The sequence below is a fragment of the Hyperolius riggenbachi genome, chromosome 5 (assembly GCF_040937935.1).
Source record: "Hyperolius riggenbachi isolate aHypRig1 chromosome 5, aHypRig1.pri, whole genome shotgun sequence".
In the NCBI taxonomy this organism is placed as follows: domain Eukaryota; kingdom Metazoa; phylum Chordata; class Amphibia; order Anura; family Hyperoliidae; genus Hyperolius; species Hyperolius riggenbachi.
In genome coordinates this window covers 224,915,108-224,941,905 of record NC_090650.1, presented here as the reverse complement: position 1 = coordinate 224,941,905, position 26,798 = coordinate 224,915,108, and the positions used below count along the sequence as shown (strand labels likewise).

The following is a 26,798-nucleotide window of genomic DNA, read 5'->3' as shown; positions in this document are numbered from 1 at the left end:
ATGTTAGCATAAGCACATGGCTGTGATTGTTTGCTCTGGATGGAATTTTCAATGGCAGCAATAAACTACTTGCTTGGAAGGTGCCCAACTCGGTTCCTTTACTTTTGCACATTCCTTCTTATTTGACAGAGCAATATACTGTAATACAGTTGAGCAGTGACGGCTGTGGCAGTTACATTATTCTTTTGATCTGCTTCCATTTGAACAACACTTTAGAGGATTTCTGGTGTCTCGGTTTTGTTTTTTCTTTTTTTAAATTTATTACATATTCTTTACAGTCTTTCAAATATTGTTTTTATATGGGCCTTTTAGGTTCTTTTTATTGGGTTGTTTATTGGGAAAGATGTAATTTGGCTGCCAGCTATTGCTGGTGGACGAATTACACTGTTTTTAAAGTAATTTGGACTCTTTCACCGGCGCTTAAATTACCTTCTGAGCATTGCTATAGTTGTAATTCACATTATGGCCTATGGTGGCGCATGGTGCGCCCAAATTTGCTGGCGCCTATTTGTTTTCCCCTTCGCCCAAGATCACCTACTCCATTTTTAAAGTTTTTAATAAGTTTAATTCACATTGACGCCTCTGAACCACGTACATAACATTTTCACTTGTATATAAGCCTTATAGTCCAAGAAAGATCACGCTTAGATTAGTGTTGCAGGAAGTACTAACACTTTTATTATAAAGCGGCTAATAAGCATGTGATCATTAAGCTGCACTGGTGTGGTTTGTGAAATTCAATAAAGGAGTCACACTCTAGGTCAGCCTTTCTCAACCTTTTTACCCTGGAGGAACCCTGTAAATAACTTTTGGATCTAAAGGAACCCCTGCAAACAATTTTTTGGTCTCGAGGAACCCCTACATTTATTTTTCAGGAGGCGTGGTCTTTAAATAGGTTAGGCTGCTAATTTCACGATCTCCTATTACACTGCCACTCATACTGTCTCCTGACCCCCCAATTTAGTGCTTCTTGTTACAGTACCACCTATTATAGTGTGCTCTATTATACTTCCCCCACGATGGGGTAAAATGCCAAGGAACCCCTGCGGAGTCCTCAAGGAACCCTGGGGTTCCAGGGAACCCTGGTTGAGAAAGCCTGCTCTAGGTCTATTCACGTTTTTATTCAAGCCAAAAAGTTCAAATTTTATTGCGCCCATTCAAACAATATTCTTCAAATAATGACATATGCAAGTGGTCATTACTAAATTCTGGAAGGGAAGCAATGTTCTTTTTGGCTACTAATGGCTTTTCCCTTATACGGTTTACTGAACAAGAACTCTGACATTCAGGAGATCTCACACAGCATTACAATCCTTGCCTTCAATGTGATCTTTGTTGAATGACAACTCTTAGTCAACTTACATTTGGAGTTCCATTTTGGATAAAAAACACGCAGCTGCAGACATATTTATGTATTTGCTTTAACTCTCAAGACAGTTTTAAAAAAAACAAAAACATTACAACTGCATCAATGATATTAAAGCTTCTTTGAAGCCATGCGCTCTAAGCACTGAAAGTGCTCTCATTTCTAAACCATGATCCAATGTCTCTAGGACTGCTATATTGAAAATATACACCTGTTAACATTAAATATCTTGACACTGTGGTCTGCTCCACAGCTCGCCAGCTGCAACCATTCAGTGCTGTCCGAATCATCATGTCCAGCACGGCCCAGCCTGCTTTTCCAACAGAGTTGCTTGACAGTCAGAGTGTGACAAAGGCTGAAAGAGATATAAGAGAATGAGGAGAGGATCTGTGTGACAACAGCAAAATGTCAAACTCAGCTGGGCTGCAGAGGACTCAAATACCATCTTACATCTAATTAGTGTACTTTATCTCACTACTGCCAACAGAGAGAAATTGGCTTGTCACAACCCGCAGGTATTAAATATGCTGGAATTGCCAGGGTTATTAACAACACTAATGACATTTTATCCCTTACCTTGTCAATTTAAACTGCAAACTCATCATTAATTTTAAGTCTAAACACGGTATCAGGTCACACAACTCATTTACAGATTAGAGATCTTTGGGGATGCACCTTTGTTGACATTTTTAAACAGATTTATCCTGATGGAAGAGGTGAGCCAAATTTAGCAGTAAACTAGTGTACACATGATTGCAACCTTTCTTTATACCTGGCTTACAAAACACTGTCCTATAATCTGGATTTTGAATTTGGTACAATGACAAAAAGTGTCATGTTCACATATCAAAAAGTCTCACAAAAATGATCTGCAAAATACTCTGCACAGCAAACGTTTTTTTCAGTGATTAATCTGAACAGTACTGTTTTGATTTTTACCCGTTTACATATAATGGTGTACCTGACATTTATAATAATGACTATTTACGTGTGTTTGACAGTTTGTAAACAGAACATTTTTTCACCATTTTTATGATTACAATTTAAATCATGATCTGAATTTCAAAGAAAAGTAGATAAAGAAATCCTAGTCTAACAATTGAAAGAAGAATGATTAGATTTGGTAATGTATTTATTAAAAAAAAAGTAAGTGAACTGTAAGTGAAAAAGGTCAGTTTAGACTTACCTGGTAAAGATGTTTCTAAACATCTCAGTGTACGGCAGGAAAAGGAGAGACTCCAGGCTCCTCCTCCAAGGGAAACACAATTGACAAGAAGTTTAAAAGGCCCCGACCCCCTGCTACCCTCAGTATATAGACAAGAAATCCGGCCAATGAGACCCCCAAACGTGACCCAGACTCCGGTCTACTGCTCAATCCACACCAAAACAGTGCAAAAAAAGTCAGGAAGAAAGGATAGAAGGCAGCATAGAGGGAGGGATGTAGTATGCCGTACACTGGGATGTTTAGAAACATCTTTACCAGGTAAGTCTAAACTGACCTTTCTCTAACCATCTCAGTGTACGGCAGGAAAAGGAGAGATAGGCAAGTAACTCCCTACTTATATGAGGGAGGGACTGCTGCCTGAAGCACCTTTCGACCAAAATGTTGGCCCTGACTGAAGAAGAGTCCCATCTAAAATGCATATCTGGACCAATCAGTCTTTGGTTCTCCCAAAAAGCTTATCGCTTCAATTCTCTGTAGATTGAAGATTGAAAATAATGCAAGGCAAACAGGCCTATGCGAATGAGCGCACGGCTAACGAGCCTATGCGAATGAGCGCACGGCTAACGAGCCTATGCGAATGAGCGCACGGCTAACGAGCCTATGCGAATGAGCGCACGGCTAACGAGCCTATGCGAATGAGCGCACGGCTAACGAGCCTATGCGAATGAGCGCACGGCTAACGAGCCTATGCGAATGAGCGCACGGCTAACGAGCCTATGCGAATGAGCGCACGGCTAACGAGCCTATGCGAATGAGCGCACGGCTAACGAGCCTATGCGAATGAGCGCACGGCTAACGAGCCTATGCGAATGAGCGCACGGCTAACGAGCCTATGCGAATGAGCGCACGGCTAACGAGCCTATGCGAATGAGCGCACGGCCAACGAGCCTATGCGAATGAGCGCACGGCCAACGAGCCTATGCGAATGAGCGCACGGCCAACGAGCCTATGCGAATGAGCGCAAGGCCAACGAGCTTATGCGAATGAGCGCAAGGCCAACGAGCCTATGCGAATGAGCGCAAGGCCAACAGGCCTATGCGAATGAGCGCAAGGCCAACAGGCCTATGCGAATGAACGCAAGGCTAACAGGCCTATGCGAATGAACGCAAGGCTATCAAGCGTCTGCGAATGAACGCAAAGCTATCAAGCGTCTGCAAATGAACGCAAAGCTATCAAGCGTCTGCAAATGAACGCAAAGCTATCAAGCGTCTGCAAATGAACGCAAAGCTATCAAGCGTCTGCAAATGAACGCAAAGCTATCAAGCGTCTGCAAATGAACGCAAAGCTATCAAGCGTCTGCAAATGAACGCAAAGCTATCAAGCGTCTGCAAATGAACGCAAAGCTATCAAGCGTCTGCAAATGAACGCAAAGCTATCAAGCGTCTGCAAATGAACGCAAAGCTATCAAGCGTCTGCAAATGAACGCAAAGCTATCAAGCGTCTGCAAATGAACGCAAAGCTATCAAGCGTCTGCAAATGAACGCAAAGCTATCAAGCGTCTGCAAATGAACGCAAAGCTATCAAGCGTCTGCAAATGAACGCAAAGCTATCAAGCGTCTGCAAATGAACGCAAAGCTATCAAGCGTCTGCAAATGAACGCAAAGCTATCAAGCGTCTGCAAATGAACGCAAAGCTATCAAGCGTCTGCAAATGAACGCAAAGCTATCAAGCGTCTGCAAATGAACGCAAAGCTATCAAGCGTCTGCAAATGAACGCAAAGCTATCAAGCGTCTGCAAATGAACGCAAAGCTATCAAGCGTCTGCAAATGAACGCAAAGCTATCAAGCGTCTGCAAATGAACGCAAAGCTATCAAGCGTCTGCAAATGAACGCAAAGCTATCAAGCGTCTGCAAATGAACGCAAAGCTATCAAGCGTCTGCAAATGAACGCAAAGCTATCAAGCGTCTGCAAATGAACGCAAAGCTATCAAGCGTCTGCAAATGAACGCAAAGCTATCAAGCGTCTGCAAATGAACGCAAAGCTATCAAGCGTCTGCAAATGAACGCAAAGCTATCAAGCGTCTGCAAATGAACGCAAAGCTATCAAGCGTCTGCAAATGAACGCAAAGCTATCAAGCGTCTGCAAATGAACGCAAAGCTATCAAGCGTCTGCAAATGAACGCAAAGCTATCAAGCGTCTGCAAATGAACGCAAAGCTATCAAGCGTCTGCAAATGAACGCAAAGCTATCAAGCGTCTGCAAATGAACGCAAAGCTATCAAGCGTCTGCAAATGAACGCAAAGCTATCAAGCGTCTGCAAATGAAAGCAAAGCTATCAAGCATATGCAAATAAATGCAAGGCTTAACAAGCTTCTGCAAAAGAAGTCAAGTCTTGCGAGCCTATGCACATGAAAGCAAGGTTAACAAGCATATGCAAATAAATGCTAATGAATGCAAATGCAAGGCTGACAATCTTCTGTAAATTGAAGCAAAGCTATCATGCATATGTAAATAAAAGCAAATCTGACAAGTATATGCAGATAAATGCAAGGCTTAACAAGCCTCTGCAAAAGAAATCAAGTCTTGCAAGCCTATGCAAAATGAAAGCAAGGCTAACAAGCATATGCAAAGAAAATCAAGGTTAACAAGTCTCAGCAAATAAATGCAGGGCTAACCAGCCTAAGCAAATTATAATCTGCACACAAATGCAAATCAGGGGACCACCTGAAATTATTCAGAGATTTGTTGGGTGAAAGTTTCTATACCCCTAATTCTGCCAATCAACTTTATTCCTGTGCAGGCTTGACCAGCTAATTTGTTATAATCCCAGGGAAGCCTATTGTTGCAATGGCAACATTCCACCTTCAACCAGTCCTGCATCTATTGCTTGCTTGTTTGGACACAGGAGAAGAAATAGCACAAAACATACAAGGGAAACCACTCTAATCTCAGCCATGTGAATGCATTTCCCCAGCAAATAATTATCAGTCCCTACAGCTAGCATGTAACAATCCTATGCAAATGCTAGACCTGAAAATTACTTCTGTAAATTCACAGGAATAGGATCAGGGGTAAGGGCTTTTAGCAATCGCTGAGCCCCATCTGGAGAAAAGAGAAACTTAGGGATTCTAATCTTTGTACTGTCCCCTCAGATTCTCCCCCCCAAGCAAATACATGGTAAACGCTACATCACCGTGTTGTCTGCCGACAGAGGATCCGCCATGACTTGCAACAGCAACCGCTCAGCCGGCGTCTCTGTCTCCTCCATTATACTGGAGTGATCCGGAAGTACCACATCCTTAAGCTTCTGCTGTGATCACTTCCTACGGCTGCTGGAGGACGGCGTTGTCCATATACAAAAATCTTGGTGCCGTCTCATCCTAGCTATCTCCCCCTTGTCAGATGCCACTGTGCACCCGCGTGCACTCACCGCTCAAACTGCCCACCTGGCCGAGCTAAGTGAGATCATCTGCGACCCTTCAGGCTACCGAAGGGGGGAGATTCCCAGCGTCATAACACACACAGACATGATGACCACCTGGGAACAGAAGCACTATGTCTAACTATTGCAGGCAGGATAAACTTCCCAACGCCTGATCACAGGCCAGGATGGGATCTTATCCCAAACAAACTGCTCTGCATAGCTACACAAAGTCGCCAAATAGATAAATAAACTAAAGCTGTCAACTGTGTCCTCGGCAGGCCGGAAACACAAGATACTGAGGGTAGCAGGGGGTGGGGGCCTTTTAAACTTCTTGTCAATTGTGTTTCCCTTGGAGGAGGAGCCTGGAGTCTCTCCTTTTCCTGCCTTACACTGAGATGGTTAGAGAAATGTAAGTGAACTGTGCTCTTAGTATTTGAGGTGTCCGCCATGTGCAGAACTACAATAAGAACTGCTGTGGTAGCAATGGGCCAAGGTCTCTCTATAGATTCTAATCTGTTAGAGTTTTTATAATTCACAGGAAAATGTGTAGCTCCAAACTTTTATAATGATGATATTAACAATTTGAAAAATATTTTAAGTGGAATTGTCAGATCACAGGAGTCACACTGCAAAACTTATGCAAAGACCAAATATATAAAGGTGTTTATATAGTTATTATATAGCATGACAAACTGCAGTACTTTGGTCACTACCGTCCACTGTACAGGTACCTAAAGTTAAGATCAAAAAGCTTAGTGACAGTGGCGTTCCTACTGTAGGGCGCAGGGGACGTGGCGCACCGGGTGACAGACAGCTAGGGGGGTGTCGCCACGACCCCCCACAGCAGCAGAGCAGGAGGGGGAAGCAGCGCTAGAAGGAGGGGCAGTGGGGGCAGCGGTGAGGAGGGGGGACATATCCCCCCCTCCCTCACCTGGGACCCCTCCTTCTGCCTCTCTCCCCCTCCATAGATTACCAGCGGCAAGTGCAGGGGCGGCGAGGAGGCATGCGGAGAATTACCCACCACTTCCGTGATCCAAGCGCTGGCAGCGTCATGTCGTCACAGATCTCTGCCTTCAATGCCACCCACTGTGCTTCCTGATTAGCGGAAGCACAGTGGGCGGCATTGAAGGCGGAGATCTGTGACAACATGACGCTGCCAGCGCTTGGAACGCGGAAGTGGTGGGTAATTATCCGCATGCCTCCTCGCCGCCCCTGTACTTGCCGCCGGTAATCTATGGAGGAAGAGAGAGGCAGAAGGAGGGGTCCCAGGTGAGGGGGGTCCCCACTGCCCCCACTGCCCCTCCTTCTTCTAGCGCTGCTTCCCCCCTCCTGGGGCATCTATACTGGGGGCAACTGTACTAGCTATACTGGGGGCAACTGTACTAGCTATACTGGGGGCAACTGTACTAGCTATACTGGGGGCAACTAAACTAGCTATACTGGGGGCAGCTAAACTAGCTATACTGGGGGCAGCTAAACTAGCTATACTGGGGGCAGCTATACTAGCTATACTGGGGGCAGCTAAACTAGCTATACTGGGGGCAGCTAAACTAGCTATACTGGGGGCAGCTAAACTAGCTATACTGGGGGCAGCTATACTAGGGGCAGCTATACTAGCTATACTGGGGGCAGCTATACTAGCTATACTGGGGGCAGCTATACTAGCTATACTGGGGGCAACTAAACTAGCTATACTGGGGCAACTATACTAGCTATACTGGGGGCAACTAAACTAGCTATACAGGAGGCAACTAGTTTCACTGGGGGCAACTATACTAGCTTCACTGGGGGCAGCTATACTGGGGGAAACTGTACTAGCTATACTAGGGGCAACTATACTAGCTATACTGGGGCAACTATACTAGCTAATACTTTAAATTACAGTTAGCTCCGCCCCATCCGGTCATGACCAAGCCCATTTTTTGCTGCGAACCACGCCGCAGGTTGTGACCACGCCCATTTTTTAGGGGGAGGGGTGTCTTAACACCCAGCACCGGGTGCCAAATGCCCTAGGTACGCCACTGCTTAGTGATCACTCAAACATTTTAGCAATAGAGACGTACGAACCTTTGGTCCATATCATAAATCTTCATCCAGTCATTTTCTTTTACATTGCTTTGCCATCTGTAGAGCAGGATTTTCCCACAATCCAATCCAATAGCAATTATATAACTAGAAAAAAATATTTTAAATACATGAAAACACCACGTATTCACATTATATAAATAGAAGAAAAATTCTTATAGGGACACTGCTGTGAATAAAGGTTTTTTTATTTATTTTATTTTTAAATTATTTACTTAGCGTTTGCCTATTGTTGGTCTTCATTTCAGGGAAACGGGGTATATCATCGGGCAAACACTGCAGCGTTAAAGCTGAAGATAATAGGAGTACTTTACATTTTCTAGGGGAGGTAGAAAGCCTAAGTAAGCCTAAGTAGGAAAGTACCTACCGTAAATACTGAATTAAGTGCCGACTCATTGTTTGGGTTATTGACAAGAACAAAGCATACAAAATATATAGTGATGGCCATGTCTAAGAGAACTCATGGAGAAGCATGTACCATAATTTGTTTGATCAGCTGATAGATTTGTAGAGCTCTGATTTGCTGTGATCACATCTTGCTTTAGCACATGATCATGACTAGCAAATCAGAGACTTACACATTTATCATCTGACCACATTGATCACATACTTCTCCATGAGTTCTTCTAGCAAAATCTATTAACCCTTCGCACACTCACATGCAAATGTTCAAACAATTGCATTTACAGATTCACTCATCCAGGCACAACTGTTATCCCTACAGCTAAATTAAAAGCCAGGGTTTTAGTTCACAGAAGAATGCATTCTTATGCTTAGTCACCTATACTGCGCAGAAGTACCCAGGTAAACATAGGTGTCCTAACTCTAGCCCTGTAACATGCATAGTGCAGACATGCAAACACATTCATTGCATCAAACCTATCAATGGATTAGGAGCACACATCCTAACTTCCTCTCCTGGGAAAGACAGTGCATCTTACCAATCGCACAAGGGAGCTAATGTTATGTGTCCATGTGCACCATGCGCATACACCAGCATAAGCTGTCTGCATGCTGACAAACATACAGGGGAAGGGGGAGTTCTTCTAGACATGACCATCACTAATATTATGATTGTTTATTGGTATAAAGTCAACTGTATGGATAAAGGAGAATTAACCCATTAGCAGCTTCAAAGGAATGATCTCATTTGAGATGAGAGTGCACTGCTTTTCACCTTAGCCTGCAGGACTTGTGCTGTAAATTCTTGGAATGCTTTGATGTCGCTCTGCTAGCAGAGAATATAGAAACTGAAAGCAGAAGTCCTGTTATTGAGTCACCCTGTCCCGTAGTGACAAATAGCTCTAAATACATATTACAGAACTACTAATTAGTAGCAAAGAAATGTAGCAAATAAATTGGCAATTGGCTGTTAAAGCGTTAATGTAACTAAGATAGGTTGATTCAACCCCCCCAAACACACACACACACACACACACAAACACTTAATATTTGTTGAATGATGACTGGAATCAATGTAATTTGGTTCCTATCATTATCAGCTATATGGTTAACAATGAAGCAAGAAAAGTATGAGTTATTTCAAAAATATTGTATAGTTCGGATCTGACTGAAGGTCACAGTGTAAAAAGTAAAGCCTGTAAATGTGGACGGTAAACCTCCTCATCTTTAGTGGTTCGCATTTAACCTTTTTTTTGTAGCTCCTTGTAGGTAAATGGTTTCCTTTTTCTTCCTCACTTTATCTGTCTTTTTAAAGCGACATTTAAAGGGGGAAGTGTGTATTGGTGGTGTTTTTTGTGTTGAGTCATGCGTTGGAGATCCATGAGCCGTTGTCATTGGGCGGGCTGGCAGCTACTTGTAGCCTGCTTGTTATCTGCACAATACTCTGGGCCTGCCTGGATTACCGCAAAAGCACCAACCAATGAGGTCTATGCTTCATATGTAATCTGCTTCCTAATTATTGAGGGAATAGCCAGGGCCGCCGAGCTGGAGGGGTACCGGGCAGGACAGGGGTATTGGGCCTAGCGGTGGGGAGGGGGGTCGGACCCCCCCCCCCTCGTCTGGGTCCCCCGAACTGCGCTCCCCTACAGCTTTAAATAGCGAGTAAGCAGCCGTCCAGCCGACAGTAAGAGGCACGGGCGGGGGATCACTCACCTCTTCCTCGTTCCAGCGTGTGCTCCACTGACGTCACTTCCTGCAACGCCGCCCACTGTATTGTATGTGGCTGGCGTTGCAGGAAGTGACGTCAGTGGAGCGCACGTTGGAACGAGGAAGAAGTGAGTGATTCCCCCGCCCGTGCCTCTTACTGTCGGCTGGATGGCTGCTTACTCGCTGACCCCCCTCCCCACCTCCTCCAGGCTGCACGGATATGTGAACAGGGAAGCACACTATCAGTGCTGTAATTGTAATAACTAGCGAGACCTATGCTTCCTGTGCAAGTTGTTGCGTGATTATTACATGCAAATTCCTGCATATTGAGCACTGCCTGTGCTTGCTTACTGAAGCATTGAAACAAAAAAAGGACTCGGAATGATTAACTGAATCAAGATATTGTTATTTTCTAATCTTTATGTGCTTTCAGTACCATACATTGTTAAAATGTTCTGTACAGTATAATTATAGAGTCCAAATGAATCTGTATTTGGAGAAGTATGGAAAAAGTAATGAGAAAATTCCACACAGAATCCATGTACATGAATACCTTCCAAGAGAAGCAAGTGCCCGGTTGACACTAACAGCTGTTACAGAATCTTCTGCATCCAGCAAAGTAGAGCATGGCTTGACAGAGGCACGGTTATTCTCATCCTGAGAATCAGACACCTGGCAATCACCCCAAACAATCACCTACAAACAAAACATTATTGATAACATTTCAAATTAGGCATTTACTGGTCACCAAATTAGGGAGGTAGATTAACAGCTAATCAGAAAAAGGCCACATATTTCTTTCCAGACAAGTTGGACAATGATAGGCATAATATAAATAAATAAACCTTCTAGGACTGAATATAATTATACAAAAAAAAATTCTGACATGATCAAGCACATACTTTAATTGCATGAGGTATACAGAAAAGCAAACTTCCTACTAACCTATTCTGACTTACCTCAAATCCAACAGAAGAACAAGGTTTTGACTCAAACTACCAGTAATAATATTCTTTTTCATATGGAGATTTGTGATGGGCCAGTGAACCTTGTCTGAGATAGTACAGTAACTATTAGCAAGAATGCTCATGCTGCTTTTAGTAAAAAGCATACCTTTTTATCCCTGCTTCCTGTGACAAAAAAATTGCTGTCAGGAGTCCAGTCACATGACCATATAATCCGGCTATGTACAGATGTATCCTTGTTGGTGGACGCATGTAATGTGAAATGTGGTTCTGCCACAGGGAAAAAAAATATGAACATTATACCTTATCGAGAATTAAAGTTTTACAAAAGAATGCATTCTGTAATAAGCAGTGGTCACTTCTGCAGCTTTATAAAAAAAATGTTTATTTTGGATTTATTATACTTTAAATGGAACTATAGTCAGTGGTCTGAAATCTTTTATTGCTTATTAGTTACTCATACCATCAACAGAAGCATATAATTGCTTTCTCAAACCAGCACTTTTGTTTGTAATTTTTTTCTAATTTGAGACACAGGTGGGACTACTTAAACGGGTTATTGGTAAGCATGGATCCCTGGTTGGTTTACCCTTGTGTTTTTCTTCAGTTGCACAGCTGCCCGTAAGGTGGCCATACACATCCATCCATCGATTCACAAAAGATTTGCTCGCTCTGATCGAATCTGCTAGACATGGATGCCCCAATCAATAATTGTAACATTTTCGGACAAAAATGTATGAAAACGGTTGATCGCACCAAATGGAAGATATAATTTGATTGGGTCTAGAGCGGCAGCAGATTGATTGCCCATAACATTGCACTGCACCAAACAGTGCAACACTGCAGTTTGATAGTTTTTTTTTAAATAGATTTCATGCTGAAATCTAATAAAACTCTATGCCTAGCATGTGGCATGATAGAATCCTTCTCTGATTGGATATCTGAGAGACATCAATCTTTTGGTGACATCTGGTGGTCATCTACAAGATTATGTGCGCCTTTACAACTAGGTAAACATTACATTGTGTGCCCTAATGCATTCTCCCAGTGAGATATGATGCACAAGGTGTTTACATGCAGTGTTAGTGAAGGAACTGGCCAGAAATGAAAGAGCTGCAAAGGGGCTGATTATCATAGGTAATTTACTGCAGTCTTTTATGGCAGTGTTCGCCAATCATCCTCAAGGCCCACCAATAGGGCATGTTTTGTGGAAATCCACAGAGGAAGTTAATCAGCTCTGCTGAGACACTAATTACCTCACCTGTGCAGGTTTGTGGTTTCCTGCAAAACATGCACTGTTGGTGGGCCTTGAGGACAGGTTTGGGGAACTCTGTTTTATGGGCTCAGCCTTCCAATTTTAACCAGTACTAGTAACCCTCTCATTGTATTGCAGTCTGTGAAAACAAGTCATTGAGATCCATTTAATAAAAAACGAGAGGGAAAAAACATCTCTATTTCAACAGCTTACCACTACTTCTTAAGTGGTGATCAGAGGCATGAGATGCAAATGGTGCTCTCCATTGTAGTATAGGCTTTTCCACAATGAAAGTGGTGAACATTGACAATTTACAAAGTGGCAATCAACCTAATCGCTACTTTCCAAATAAGGTAACTGGCACTAAAGTATGGTTAAATATTTATACAGAAATCATGAGACTTAGCCCTTTACCACCTTTAATAAGCCTCATAATGAGCACAAGAGTGAGGGCCTGTTTCCACTACACGCAGATTGGATGCAGAATGGATGCAGAAATACTGACTCCAATGAATGTCTATGGGCCTGTTTCCACTAATCATGAATTTTCTGATGCAGATTTTCCCATAGGCATTCATTGTAGTTAGTTTTTCTGCATCCATTCTGCATCCAATCTGCGTGTAGAGGAAACAGGCCCTTAGTGTGCAATGGGTGATTGAACTGTACTGTTTGGCAACAAACTCTTTAACCACCTCCCACTATTCAGCCTAATTAAAGAACCCAGAGGAATAACACGTTTTTAAGGTTTGTGAATATCTGTATTCATCCCCATCCCAGCAGAGACGAGGGGCTGGCTACTGTGCCTTCCCAATGCCTCTCTGACTACCTAATGTTTGTGATTATGTGATGGGGAGGAGTTCAGACTGCTTTCAATCCTATAAAACTACAATGTCATCTCAACAGGCAATGGAGCTACAGAACCTATACAGCCAGGTATTTTTAATATATATTTTGCTAAAAGTACAGATGGGCACTGCACAAAACACTGTGCACTACTAATTAACACACATTTACTGCACAAAAAAAATAAATTAAAGGTTGAACTAGAGTTTGAGGCCCCCTCACTCCATGTGACGGGCATGTGTTAACTGAAAAGTACACTTATCAAAGTACTTCCATTATATGTAGCTATGTAAAAGCTGAAATAATATAACTCTGGCTTCCAGGTTCCTAATCATGCTCTTACTCTCTATTCTCTAAAAACAGAAAAACATCTGTTACTAGCTATAGGAGGATTAACCGTGAGATACAACAATGGTTGGCATGATCACAGTAACCCCTATTGTGGGCAGAACCATCCTAACTACCCCCCGTCCCATATATATTTTTAGAAGTACTCCATAAAAGTTCACCTAAAAAATATACTTTTCAAGTGTATTTATATAGCCATTAACTTTTAAACTGAAAGCATACTATAATGGATTGACTGTGGAGTTCGTTTAAACCCAGAGCCCATGTATGCCCCCACTGAATACACTTACTACATGTTGAAAACCAAAGGGCTACCCTGTTATGTGGCTTGACACTGCTACAGTCCTTTCCCCTGGTCTACAACTCAAGGAGACAACAGCTGGAATAGTCAAAGGAAAAGCATCTTCTACATAATTCCTTTTCTTACCTCATTTTGCAAGGGTAGATGACATATTTAAAAACATGTGTATATCTAAAATCAAGCAATTTGCTTAATTTTTTTCCGGTCAGATATCCAAGCAACGGCATACAAGCACATCTGCTATTCACCTGACTGTGTTGGATTTCCCCCCTGCATCCTCCACAAAGACCAGTTTCTATCTCTGGAAACTGCTAATAGGAATTTGTCATCAGGAGAAAATGCCATCTGAGTAACTGTTAGGTTGTGAAAAGACAGGCTCTGAATCTGCTTCCAGCTTTTGGTGCTCCACAAAATAATTGCTGCATGCTCTCTTTTGGAAGCCTAAAAAGGTGAACAAAATGGAAAAAAATGGGTCAATCCATGAAATGCCTTGATTAAAACAACTCCACTAAAGAATTTGAAAAAATAACTCCTATTAAAAAAAAAAATCAAGGGTTTTATACTGCAACATATGGATTTATGCATGTTATTTTAAAACATGCATGTGTACAACTATTTATGCATGTTAAGTCTTATTGCTCAAAACACAACATTCGAATAAAATATAAAATGCATAAGTTGAAAAGTGAGTGAGTAGATAACGTATGAGCACACCCAAGCATGGTGCCTGCTTTCCCTCTACCTGAGCTGATTTTGTGCCAAACCCAATTCCGGGCAGGACCACGTCATGCTTGGTGAAATAAAGGATTCTGCTTCCTACTTGCTTGCTGGGTATTTTATGCTATAAGGTTTATATTTTATTAAGGTTATGTTTTGAGTGGTAACATTTTACAGATGGCAATCATTATGTATGCATAGCACACTACAACACAAACTGCTTAAATGCATGTGCCACAGTATAATGTTGCTTTGTGAACCAACTGCAAGGTGTATTTTAGCCATGCCAACTTTAACTATATGCTAGTTTTTAAAAGACCCACCAACAGTGCATGTTTTATAGAAATCCACAAAAGGTAGTTAATCAGCTCTGCTGACATGCTAATTAACTGACCTGTGAATGTTTGTGGTATTCTGCAAAACCTGTACTGTTGGTGGGCCTTGAGGACAGGGTTGGGGAACTGTGTGCTAGAAGATCTGCAGACTGGAGATCCAGAGTTTTTCACAGTTCTGTTAAACTCCAATACCATTACCTTACAAGCTGAGGCGACAACTGTTCTTGCATTGTTACCAGCGACAGAAAAGATTTCATAGCCATGTCCATACCTAAAATAAAAGATGAGAATATAAAACACAAAAATCTGAAATAAATATGTTAACATCTATGGATAAATTAGGCAGCTGTTTGCAATGAAACAGCTGATGAACAACTGAAGCAAAGTGGCACTTTTGTCTATAAGCACTTGGCTGAATACATCGGTTCACATGAGTAAATTGGGTAAAATTGTTAGTCAAGCCACCGGCCAGGAATTTCCCCTGCTGAACAGTGTCTCCCATCCTCACACAGATAAAAAGGGAGAGAGAGAAAAAAAACCCTCTTTATATGCCCATATCTGCCCCCCTTTTCTCCACAAGTCTAGCTATCCGGAGTTGGTATCAGCAAGGGTACCAGGGGTGACTGTGTGCATGGGTGTATGAAGTAGCAGGAATGCTGAAAGAGATTAGTTCACGGAGTGACAAAAGGAGTTCACAAGACAAATTTCCAGTTGTCTGACTGTCCCCCATGACAGTAGCTGCTGACTGTCCAGCTCAACAAACATGCAACAATTAAAGAGAATCTGTACTCTAAAATTCTTACAATACAAAGCATAACATTCTATTCATTATGTTCTCCTGGGCCCCTCTGTGCTGTTTCTGCCACTTCCTGCTGCAATCCTGGCTCAGAGAAGCTCAGTCTGACTCACACAGAGCCTGCAGGGGACGTGGAGAGGGTGTGTATAACTTCTACCTATCACAGCAGAGTAGCACATTCCTGCCTGAGCCGACAAAGCTGACAAAGGAAAGAAGATTAGATTATATAATTGAGATAATACAGCCACTGTGCAACTAGGAAAGGCTGCAGTAAGACAGACCACATTAGAACAGGTATAGGAACTTATAGGATAGAAGAAATAAGGCTGAAAATTTTGTTACAGAGTCTCTTTAAGACTATCACATACATACTTACTGGTTTGAATGGTGATCTTGCTAATAAATATGCACATGTGGATTTTACATGGGTAGTGATATGAAAATGCCAATACTTCAAAACCATGAGGGGCCAGTTGGAACATAAGAGTATTATTACTTTAAATGGCATCTATTATGTTTCTAGGCTAGGGACAATAACTATGTTCCTTACTCAAATGTTAAAGCAAATAGACAGATTGCTGTCTGCAAGAGGGGACAGATTGGGAGCCTTAAAACAGATTTATTAGTCTTTTTCAAACTCATCATCTTCATATTACTTGGGCACTGTCAGCCCATATTCGAATATAACGTGCATCTATGGTACATTTGAAATATACAATACGTACTGCTAATCTTTATTTATTTTGTTGAAGAGAGTTTACTTTTCAGCAAAATTCCAGACCAACCAAAAATGTTTTAAAGGGATATTTTTTGTTGAAAGAGCTGAAGGAACTTTCCCTGCAAACTTGAAATAGCTGAGGCACAAAGCAGCGTCTGGCCCCTGAAAAACAACTGACAGCTACATTTATCCTTATTTATCTGGCCTGTGTGCCTGTAAACATAGAGCATTGCCATTCTCGCATCAGCTGATCAATCCTGATGATCTCACATTTAGGGAATACTGCTGTTGGTATCTTCCATTATTAGAAAAAATAAATCAGACGCGTTGAGCCATTAGAGGGCGCAGACAGCCAGTTTGTCTATTATAGTGAATGAACGAGAAGGCTGGCCAATCTGGTCTCATATTCTGCATCCTCTGGCGCCCGCAATATTCAGATTGCTATTTGTTTTCCAGATCAGAGGATGCTGACAGCTAAGACTGAGCTGGGTGAACACCAGCACTGCTCAGGCTAGGTTAGTGTAGCTATTTCCTTATTTAAAAGTTGCATAGACCAGTTAAACAAGGATAAGTGTACTATACATGCACTTAAAGCTTTAGTGTACGGATGTGCTTAACCACCCTGGCGTTCTGATTAAATCGCCAGGGTGGCTGCGGGAGGGTTTTTTTCAAATAAAAAAAAAACTATTTCATGCAGCCAACTGAAAGTTGGCTGCATGAAAGCCCACTAGAGGGCGCTCCGGAGGCGATCTTCCGATCGCCTCCGGCGCCCATAATAAACAAGGAAGGCCGCAATGAGCGGCCTTCCTTGTTTTGCTTATATCGTCGCCATAGCGACGAGCGGAGTGACGTCATCGACGTCAGCCGACGTCCTGACGTCAGCCGCCTCCGATCCAGCCCTTAGCGCTGGCCGGAACTTTTTGTTCCGGCTGCGCAGGGCTCAGGCGGCTAGGGGGGCCCTCTTTCGCCGCTGCTCGCGGCGAATCGCCGCAGAGCGGCGGCGATCAGGCAGCACACGTGGCTGGCAAAGTGCCGGCTGCGTGTGCTGCTTTTTATTTGATTAAAATCGGCCCAGCAGGGCCTGAGCGGCGACCTCCGGCGGTGTTGGACGAGCTCAGCTCGTCCAGACCGCTCAGGTGGTTAAAATATCACCCTGATCAATAATGTAACATACTTTTATAAATTATTGATATAAGCCCCTTTTTAGGATATCACTCCAAGTATGAACAGTAAATTCATTACTCTATGCCTATACTGATAAATATGTACCAATTCCAATTTGGAAAAAAAAGAGGCTCCTAAATGTTCCCACTGCTTTCTCTCTCCAGTGGGAATGTGTTTCTTTCCTTTGCAGAAGCTATCAGCACTTAGTAGGCACCAAGTGTAAAAGTGTTGGATTACAAGTCATTTTGTATTGTAAACTTTTTATTGTAAACCATTACACCTCAAGATGGCGCCGGACTCGGTCGCCACGGCCACAGGGCTCCGGCTTTTTTTAGTACTTTCTCTCTCCTCCACTCACCTCTAAGCTCCACTCTTGGTGAGTAAGAGGCGGAGGACATGAGCACCACCGGTCCTGCTCCGCCTCCGCATCAGCGACAGCCACGATCGCAGGCGGCGTGAGGATCAGCTGATGAGGATCAGCTGTTCGGGGGCCACATGTTATGCGCAAGCATGGAGATGCAGCACGGAGTTCCGCTGCCGCCTCATCACGGTCTCCACCTGCGTCGATCCCAGCATCGCAGCTCGTCACCAGGACGGTTCCCAGCAGTGAGGTCCTCCTTCGGGTGGCTGGAAGCTGCCGCCGGGGAAAATCAGGACGTCGCACGGAGGAGCCCACAGCCGTCCCCCTGTCACAGTCACAGCGGCCTGAAGCCGCTGCCATGGAGACCCGGACGACACAAGGAAGGATCTCACGGCCCCCACCGCTCACAGCTAGCAGGCGCTGCACATGGATCCAGGTCGCCGCACAGCAGAGGGTCACAGCTGCTCCCAGCCTCTCAATGCACGAGGGACACGCCACATCCACCAAGGCCGGAGGATCATTTTGTTTTCCTGGACTCCCATGGGCCCTGGTGCTTGGACCTTTCTCCACCAGTCCTGGCTCTGTATGTTTCAGCTGCCAGAAGCACAGGGTCCCATCTGTCTGCATCCACCATAGATCCCTGCACATCAACATCAACTGGACTGACCGGACCCAGGGGAGGTTTTTTTCAATCTGCAGACCCATGGACTCTGCCTCTGCCTCTCTCTTCTTGCCTTGGTCTTCTCTTCGTCTCTCTTGGCTATCCTTTCTCTCTCTCTCTCTTCGTCTCTCTTAGCTATCCTTTCTCACTCTCTCTTTCTTCGTCTCTCTTAGCTATCCTTTCTCACTCTCTCTTTCTCCTCTTTCCAGGTCACACTGCGGGGCATATGAAGCTGCTGTGGAGCGAGCGAGCGCCGTCGATAGTTGGCAGGCTGCTCCCCTCTCATAGCACTCCAGTTTTCCCCACGCGTCCTTCACTACAGTTATTGGTAATATGTGTATATATAGGTATATGCTTAATTGTACTACTGTACCTTGATTGTATGTGTTGAAATTGCATGCATGTGTTTGTACCATCTCCGACCCTGTATGAGCCAAAAATAATTCCGGGTACAACCCCCGTTGTACTTGGCGAAATAAATTTGATTCTGATTCTAAACTACAAGACTGACAAACTTGAATTTTAACACAGATCTGAAAATCAATAATGCAATTATAAGCATTTTGCATTATTGATGAAAGCATTTAAGACAAATCAAAACACAATGCCCCTAGCACCCCCCTCTCCCTGATTAATGCAACAGTAAGTCTGCATTTGCCCATCCTTACGGCTTCCCATATTGCTTTTTACACAGAAGAACAGAACCTGGAATCAATGTATAAATGAATGTCTGTTATAAAAAATACTGTAGTCAGGAGTACCTTAAAGTGAACCCAAGGTGAAAATAAACTGATGAGCTAAACAATTTTATTCATCCCCCTACTCCTAAAAATGACTTTTTTTTAAAGATGCTATGGTTTTCTTTTAAAACATTCACAAAGTAGGTTGAATGTTTTACTGTCTCTAATCAGTGGAAGCCTATTAAGTGTCCCAGAGTTAGAAAAAGGTCAATACTTCATGTATTTTATCTCTTCCTGCCCTCAGAAGTTGTATTCTGTCAAGAAAACTTTTATGGCTGTAATTAGCTTATCAGTGAGGTTTACTTTATTCTGGACAAGGTACCCACAAGACAAAAGCCGTCACTTCCATGCCTAGAAATTAACTCTTTCAGGCAACAAAAACAAAAAACAACAAGTTAAACAGCCTGGTTATTAATATGTTTTGCACTGTACATACAAGTTTATCATCATGTCACATGCTGCCTTAGATACACTTTGAGGTGAATCGAGCTGTCCCTGTGTTTTCTGGTAAGGTTGGAAAGGTGTCAGTTTCAATGCTCTCTTTTGCTGCCCCCCTCTTCGCTCGCCTGCTGCTCCTCCTGGCATCACATCCCCCGTGCCTGGGCTATGCACACATGCAATAACACCATCACACCGGACAGGTAGATGAACAGCCTTATATGCTAGCCTCTGTAAAGTATCAGCCTCCAAAAATCTGAGGTTGGGGGAGTGACTATGTTGGGAAGGAGGAAGGGGAGAGCTTAGGACTCTTAAAAAAGTTATAGAATTACTGCTGCATCAATAGGGACACAGCAGCTATGTCAGAATTGTTCTACTGTGTAAGGCGTACACATCTTTCAAGATGTGACGCGATTATGTTTTTAACTGTATGTGTGCCCACTGTGCCTCAAAAGTCTATGTCCCTATCACAGTTTACAGTCACAAACAATAAGTCTTATAAGTGTGCTTTATTTTGGAGAAAGCTGGAGGAAGCCAACCTGAAAACCAATGAGCACAAAAGCCGCATGCAGATGGTGCCCTTAGTGGAAATAGAACCCAGGGCTATATAGCAGTGAATCACATATTGCATTTCTTCTGCCGTTTCCTTGAGGTTTACAACTCTAAGCCCAAGCTTTTTTGCCCTTACTATTCAGAAATTCATGAGCACCATTTCTCAATACAGGGTAAGGAGCAGCCAACGACACATCCGACAACAACCTTATTTTATGTTATATTTTTAACAGCAAAATGAAGAAACAAATTTATGGATAGCGGTTATTACCTACTGCCAAACAATTCTCTTTGAACAATGTTGCTAAATAAAGCCACGAATGTGCTTAGCAGACAAAGGAAATTAGTTACATACAGCAAAAGCAAATACTTGCTTACCAATAAATTAGTCTAGGAGAGAAAATAGGTTTTAAAATAAGACAATATATGGAACTTACAATTTTTGAACTTCAGGCCACAATGTGTTCTGTAATAGATGTTCTTCTGCTGGAGGCTCTATTAAAAAAAAAAAAAACTGTTTTAAGTTTAGGTATAAAACAGGACCCTGCTCCAGGTAATCACATACAGTACATGACGATTGCCTGATCAGCCATATCACTTGACAATCCCATGGACAAAAAACTGAACGTTATTCTTCTACCATGTGATTTAAAGTGCATCAGAATCAGACAAAAATCCAAGAATTAATCATTCCTGGGGCTTCCTCCAGCCCCCCGTAATCTAGGTGCCCCCGCAGGATCTTCTTCCTCCTCTCCTTAGTGCTGTTGTGGCCCTTCTGTAAAAGCCAGCTGGGTTGCAGTTACGGCGCATGATCAGTCCCGTCCGGGTGCCTCCTTGATCTGGCTGCCATGCAGCTGTGCACAGTGAGCCCGCAAGCGTTCTGCGCATGCAAGATCACAATTCTTTCAAAACTACGCATGTGCAGAATGTCCTTGGGCACAACAGCCATGCACAGCCTCTCATGAGTACAAGAAAGGAGATGCGGAGACAGTGCGGAGACAGTGCAGACCCAGTCAGATCAGAGCTTTTAAAACCACAGCAGAACTAAGAGCAGGAAAGGCTAGAAGAAGCCCCAGGTACAATTCTTTTTTTTTTTTTTTTTTTGTGGTTTGCTTTAATTCCCATCCCTGACTTACAATCACTGCTGACAACACTACAATAATTCCTGCAAACAGCTCCCTTTCCTATATCCACAGAAGTTGTGCTTAGTCTAGAATCACACTTATTACATGCAAATTAGTGACTGAATGGATAAATGAATGAAAACATTCTGTATAGTTAAAGGACAAGAACCTAAGACCACACAGCACACAACTCATCAGCTGCATCAAAAAATTGATTGGTTATAAAGGATGGAATCAGCATAAGAAAATGTATTACTATAGCATTGTCTAACAAAAATGGGTATGGTGCTAAAACCCGGATAATGAATGTAAAAATCAGTATCCTACATAATTTCTTATGTTCTGATCAATAGGATCAATCATAAAAACGGATCGAATCCATTAATCCAGTGGTGCTCAACCTTTTTTAGCCCGAGGGCCGAACTTCAAATCAAGAAAAATCTCGAGGGCCAGAACACATGCATACAAAATTTTGATGTAAAACGTTTAAAGAGACACTGAAGCGAAAAAAAAATTATGATATTATGATTTGTATGTGTAGCACAGCTAAGAAAAAAAAAACATTAAGATCAGATACATCAGTCTAATTGTTTCCAGTACAGGAAGAGTTGAGAAACTCCAGTTATCTCTATGCAAACAAGCCATTAAGCTCTCCGACTAACTTGGTCCTGGAGAGGGCTGTTATCTGACTTTTATTATCTCAACTGTAATTGAACTGTTTACTTTTCCTCTGCTAGAGGAGAGTTCATTACTTCACAGACTGCTCTGAAAGACTCATTTTGAATGCTGGGTGTTGTGTAATCTGCACATATTATAGGATGATGCAATGTTAGAAAAAACACTATATACCTGAAAATAAAAATATGAGAATATTTTCTTTGTTGCTAATCTTCTAGTAATTATTCATAGTACACAACCAATTCATTATATCATATTTTTTTCGCTTCAGTGTCTCTTTAACGTTTTTCTAGTAACAGTTAACATGGTGTTGGAAATGGAAAGAAAACGACAATATAAGAATTGTTGTACTCACCATTTGATGCACATTTTCTTAATGAGAAGTTTGTGGCTGTTTGGGTGTATGCACAGGGCAGATTAATGCAGCAATGGTATCAGAGTCCAGTACGGTTCCTGGGTGTATGCACAAGGCAGCTTAATGCAGCAATGGTATCAGAGTGGCCTGTAGTGTGCAGGCTGAGGAGGCTGTCAGCTCTGCTGAGGAGGAACAGAGGCCTAATTACCCACTCGTGGCCTGTAGTGTGCTGGCTGAGGAGGCTGTCAGCTCTGTGTGGGGCCGAGGGGGCTGTCAGCTCTGTGTGGGGCTGAGGGGGCTGTCAGCTCTGTGTGGGGCTGAGGGGGCTGTCGGCTCTGTGTGGGGCTGTCGGCTCTGTGTGGGGCTGAGGGGGCTGTCGGCTCTGTGTGGGGCTGAGGGGGCTGTCGGCTCTGTGTGGGGCTGAGGGGGCTGTCGGCTCTGTGTGGGGCTGAGGGGGCTGTCGGCTCTGTGTGGGGCTGAGGGGGCTGTCGGCTCTGTGTGGGGCTGAGGGGGCTGTCGGCTCTGTGTGGGGCTGAGGGGGCTGTCGGCTCTGTGTGGGGCTGAGGGGGCTGTCGGCTCTGTGTGGGGCTGAGGGGGCTGTAGGCTCTGTGTGGGGCTGAGGAGGCTGTAAGCTCTGTGTGGGGCTGAGGAGGCTGTAAGCTCTGTGTGGGGCTGAGGAGGCTGTCACAGCGTGTGCCCCGGTGTCTGCCCGCGGTGTCCTGCGGAGGAGGAGAGGATCGGGTGGTATTGCGTAGTATGGCACTCGGCGGGACGCGCATACACCAGCGTGTGCTCCGTATTCAGCCCCGGGTAGCGCTGGGATAGTTAGAAAGCCTCGCTCATTGGTTACTGCAGGAACCTTCCTCCAATAGGAATTAGGCTGATTCCTATTGGAGGAATGTTCCTGCAGTAACCAATGAGCGAGGCTTTCTGACTATCCCAGCGCTACCCGGGGCTGAATACAAGCACACGCTGGTGTATGCGCGACCCGCCGAGTGCCATACTACACAATACCACCCGATCCTCTCCCTCTCCGCAGGCAGACACCGCGCGGGCCACAGAAACTGGCTTCGCGGGCCACAAATGGTTGGGCACGGTTGATCTAATCAAATTGGTGAGAGGGAATTCATTGGTAAATGGGCACAACTGATAATTTCCGATTGCTGTGGAAATCAAACGGAAACAATCGAATGGCTGCGGAATTGTATCGTTAATGGCCATCCCTTTGTACGTTAGTAAGTACAGCAACTGCATAGAGCAAGAAGAATTGTTGCTGGTTTTCAGTTTTAAATTGACTGGCACCAGCTCTGGCATGTACTTGCACAAAATAAGAGTGCTGAAATTGGGTTTGCCATTTCTTCTAGCAATATGCACAGTTGAACTGAACAATTGTTTATTCCTCAAGAAAACTGAAGTTTTACTTGAAATATACTTCATACAAAATGAATCATGACTCCTGATGCAAAAATACAAATAGAATCTGTTCTCCATGTACTTGTTGACTTGTCACTTACGTTCACTATGAAGTACATGTCAATCATTGTCTGTGGTATCTGTGCTTTGTTGAAAAAGCAATACAAATTATATAAGATAAAGGTGTCTAACAACTATGCACTCTAAAGTAGAAATAATTAGGGCATGTTATATGGCCAGACAGACAGGATGAGATTTGTATTATAAGCTCGCAATGGCAGAGCTCTCTCACACCTTTGTGTCTTGGAATTTGCTCTACATTTTGGTCATCATATTACATTTGTTACTGTAAATATTATTGCCTTGATTCACTAAGCTGCGCTGCTAAAGCAGTGCAACTTAAATTGAACAGCGCAGGTAAAAAATCCTGTGTGCACGCTAAGCGTGGTAGTGCTGCACAGCATGTGCAACTACCTTACACCCGCTCCTTTTATAAGTGTCTTTGAAGGACGTGATCCCCGCACTTTGAATGGCCCAATAGGCTGCCTGTCACATGGGCCAATCAAAGTGCGGGGATAATGTCCTATAAAAACACTGAACCTGACAGGGCTCAGGGTGGGATCAAAGGAGTGGCCGTTGCTTTAAGAAAAAAAAAAAAAAGAGCGGGCGAAAGTTAGCAGCGCACGCTACGCAGCATTAGCACGCACACAGGATTGTTAACTTGTGCAGCTAAGTGAATCAAGGCCTATGTCTGCCAATTCTGTATTATGTACCGATGGATATGTCTACTATTGTCTGTATTATTATGTACGCATGTTTGTTCTTACTCCATGGAATGTGTTGGCACATTCCTATGCCTATGTATTGCACTGTCCACGTTTTGATTTTAGTGGTTTTTCTATAGTTAAAAAAGAGAGAATGCTTCTTAAAGGAAACCTAAACTGAGAAGGATATGGATATTTCCTTTTAAAATTATACAAGATGGCCCACTCTCCTGCTGCTCCTGTGTCTCTAATACTTTTAGCCACAGCCCCTCAACAAGCATGCAGATCAGGTGCTCTGACTGAAGTCAGACTGGATTAGCTGCATGCTTGTTTCAAGTGTGTGATTCTGCCACTACTGCAGCCAAAGAAATCAGCAGGACTGACAAGCAACTGGTATTGTTTAAAAGGAAACATCCATATCCTTCTCAGTAAAGGTTCCCTTTAAAGTGAACCCAAGGTGAGAGTGATATGGAGGCTGCCATATTTATTTTCTTTTAAACAATCCTAGTTGCCTGGCAGTCCTGCTGATTTATTTGGCTGCAGTAGTGAACAGAATTACACCAGAAACAAGCATGCAGCTAATCTTATCAGTTCTGACAGTATTGTCAGAAACCCCCGACCTGCTGCATGCTTGCTCAGGGTCTATGGTTGAAAGTATTAGAGGCAGATGACCAGTAGGGCAGCCAGGCAACTGGTATTGCTTAAAAGGAAATAAATATGTCAGCCTCCATATTATTCCCACCTCGGGTTCCCTTTAAGAGATTCTCCATTTTAAAAGTGCTTGCTGCGTGTTCTAAAAAAAAAATTATGAAAATCGTCCCAGCAGGGCCTGAGAAATCCTCCGCGGAGGCTTACCCCGAGAAGGTTAAGATGAAAAAAAAAAAAAGTTTGCGGTTATGCTATGAAACGTTAAAAGAAAATAAATAAATTTGCTGATCATGCATGTTAATAGGTGGATAATCCTTCATATTTCAGCATCGGAAGTATATAACTTCATGTTCAGTAATCTTTGCACATCTCTTTCACTGTATCTTGCCTTACCATTATATTCAAGCATCATAAATAACCACCAGTAAGACTTTGTAAACAGGAGTACAGGCAAGTACTTGTCTAGCTTCCAGCATGTACAGAAAGTTAGAGAATCTGGAAGAATGGATTTTGCCAGTGCTTACGGGCAGAGACCATTTTTCAGAATAAACTGAAGCGGTATCTACTTTTTAGTAGAAAAGGGAATAACAACCCTGAAACACAGGAGAGTATATTTAAGCCAGGAAGAGTGATCATTTATCCCTTACCAAGTTGCAGGTTTGGAACAGTTTACAATGATTACTGGCTGTAACACACGAGTGAAATATAATCTCAAGCAATATTTAATATGACAAATACTAATGTGCTTGATTATCAGTTCAAAGCGGACGCATGGGCTTGTTAACCAACCTGTCAGGATGGAGGGCTGGAAATAAGGCTGGGAATACTGATCAGAAGCACTACTAAACGTCTCTTCTTCCTGTGCTTTTGGTGCATTTAGTTCTCCTATGAAAAGAAAATCAAACTTAATCAAATAGGTTTAAAACTAGAAACTGCCTTTATTCAATACTATTTCTTTAGTAAACAAAACACATTACTTTTATCAGAGGAATAAATTATAAAGGTAACCTTGTCCCTAATTTACAAAACTTACAAATAGAATAGAGACACGACTGAATACAATAAAACAGTAATACAGAACACCAAGATCCCTCATCCAGAACAACTAGGAAAGTACAGTAGAATCTCGTTATAGTAAACTCTGATATAGTAAACCTTTGGATACAGTAAACGCAGTCCTCAGGTCCCAGCAAATATGTCTGTAAAATATACAATGTATGACCAATTCTGTTATAGTAAACTTCTGATATAGTAAACTACTTTTCCTGGTCCCTTGGAGTTTACTATAAAAGGGATTCTACTGTATAAGGGGTTAAAAGAGATCGAAAAACGCACTCACTAAAAACAATGCTGAATGCAAATTTGCCTTCATAAAACAGAAGGCATTTATGATAGTTCCGTTTTAAATTAGCAGAAAGATGAAATGCATATAATCGGGATGCATCATGGGAAATCACAGTTGCTCACTTAAATC

General features: G+C 42.9%; 1 protein-coding gene across 3 annotated transcripts in view; it reads right to left on the bottom strand.

Moving 5' to 3' along the window:
- Positions 1-655: 655 nt before the first annotated feature.
- Positions 656-26,798, bottom strand: part of ELP2 (elongator acetyltransferase complex subunit 2) — a 158,857-nt gene continuing 132,714 nt past the window's right edge. For all 3 annotated transcript variants that reach the window (XM_068236709.1, XM_068236710.1, XM_068236711.1), the window contains 8 exons: positions 26,114-26,209; positions 20,780-20,837; positions 15,111-15,183; positions 14,109-14,301; positions 11,262-11,383; positions 10,702-10,844; positions 8,022-8,126; positions 656-1,721 (listed from right to left, as the gene is read on the bottom strand). In XM_068236709.1, the coding sequence (XP_068092810.1) occupies positions 1,559-1,721; positions 8,022-8,126; positions 10,702-10,844; positions 11,262-11,383; positions 14,109-14,301; positions 15,111-15,183; positions 20,780-20,837; positions 26,114-26,209 (953 nt within the window). In that variant the 3' untranslated portion in view covers positions 656-1,558. The remainder of the gene's footprint in view (positions 1,722-8,021; positions 8,127-10,701; positions 10,845-11,261; positions 11,384-14,108; positions 14,302-15,110; positions 15,184-20,779; positions 20,838-26,113; positions 26,210-26,798) is intronic.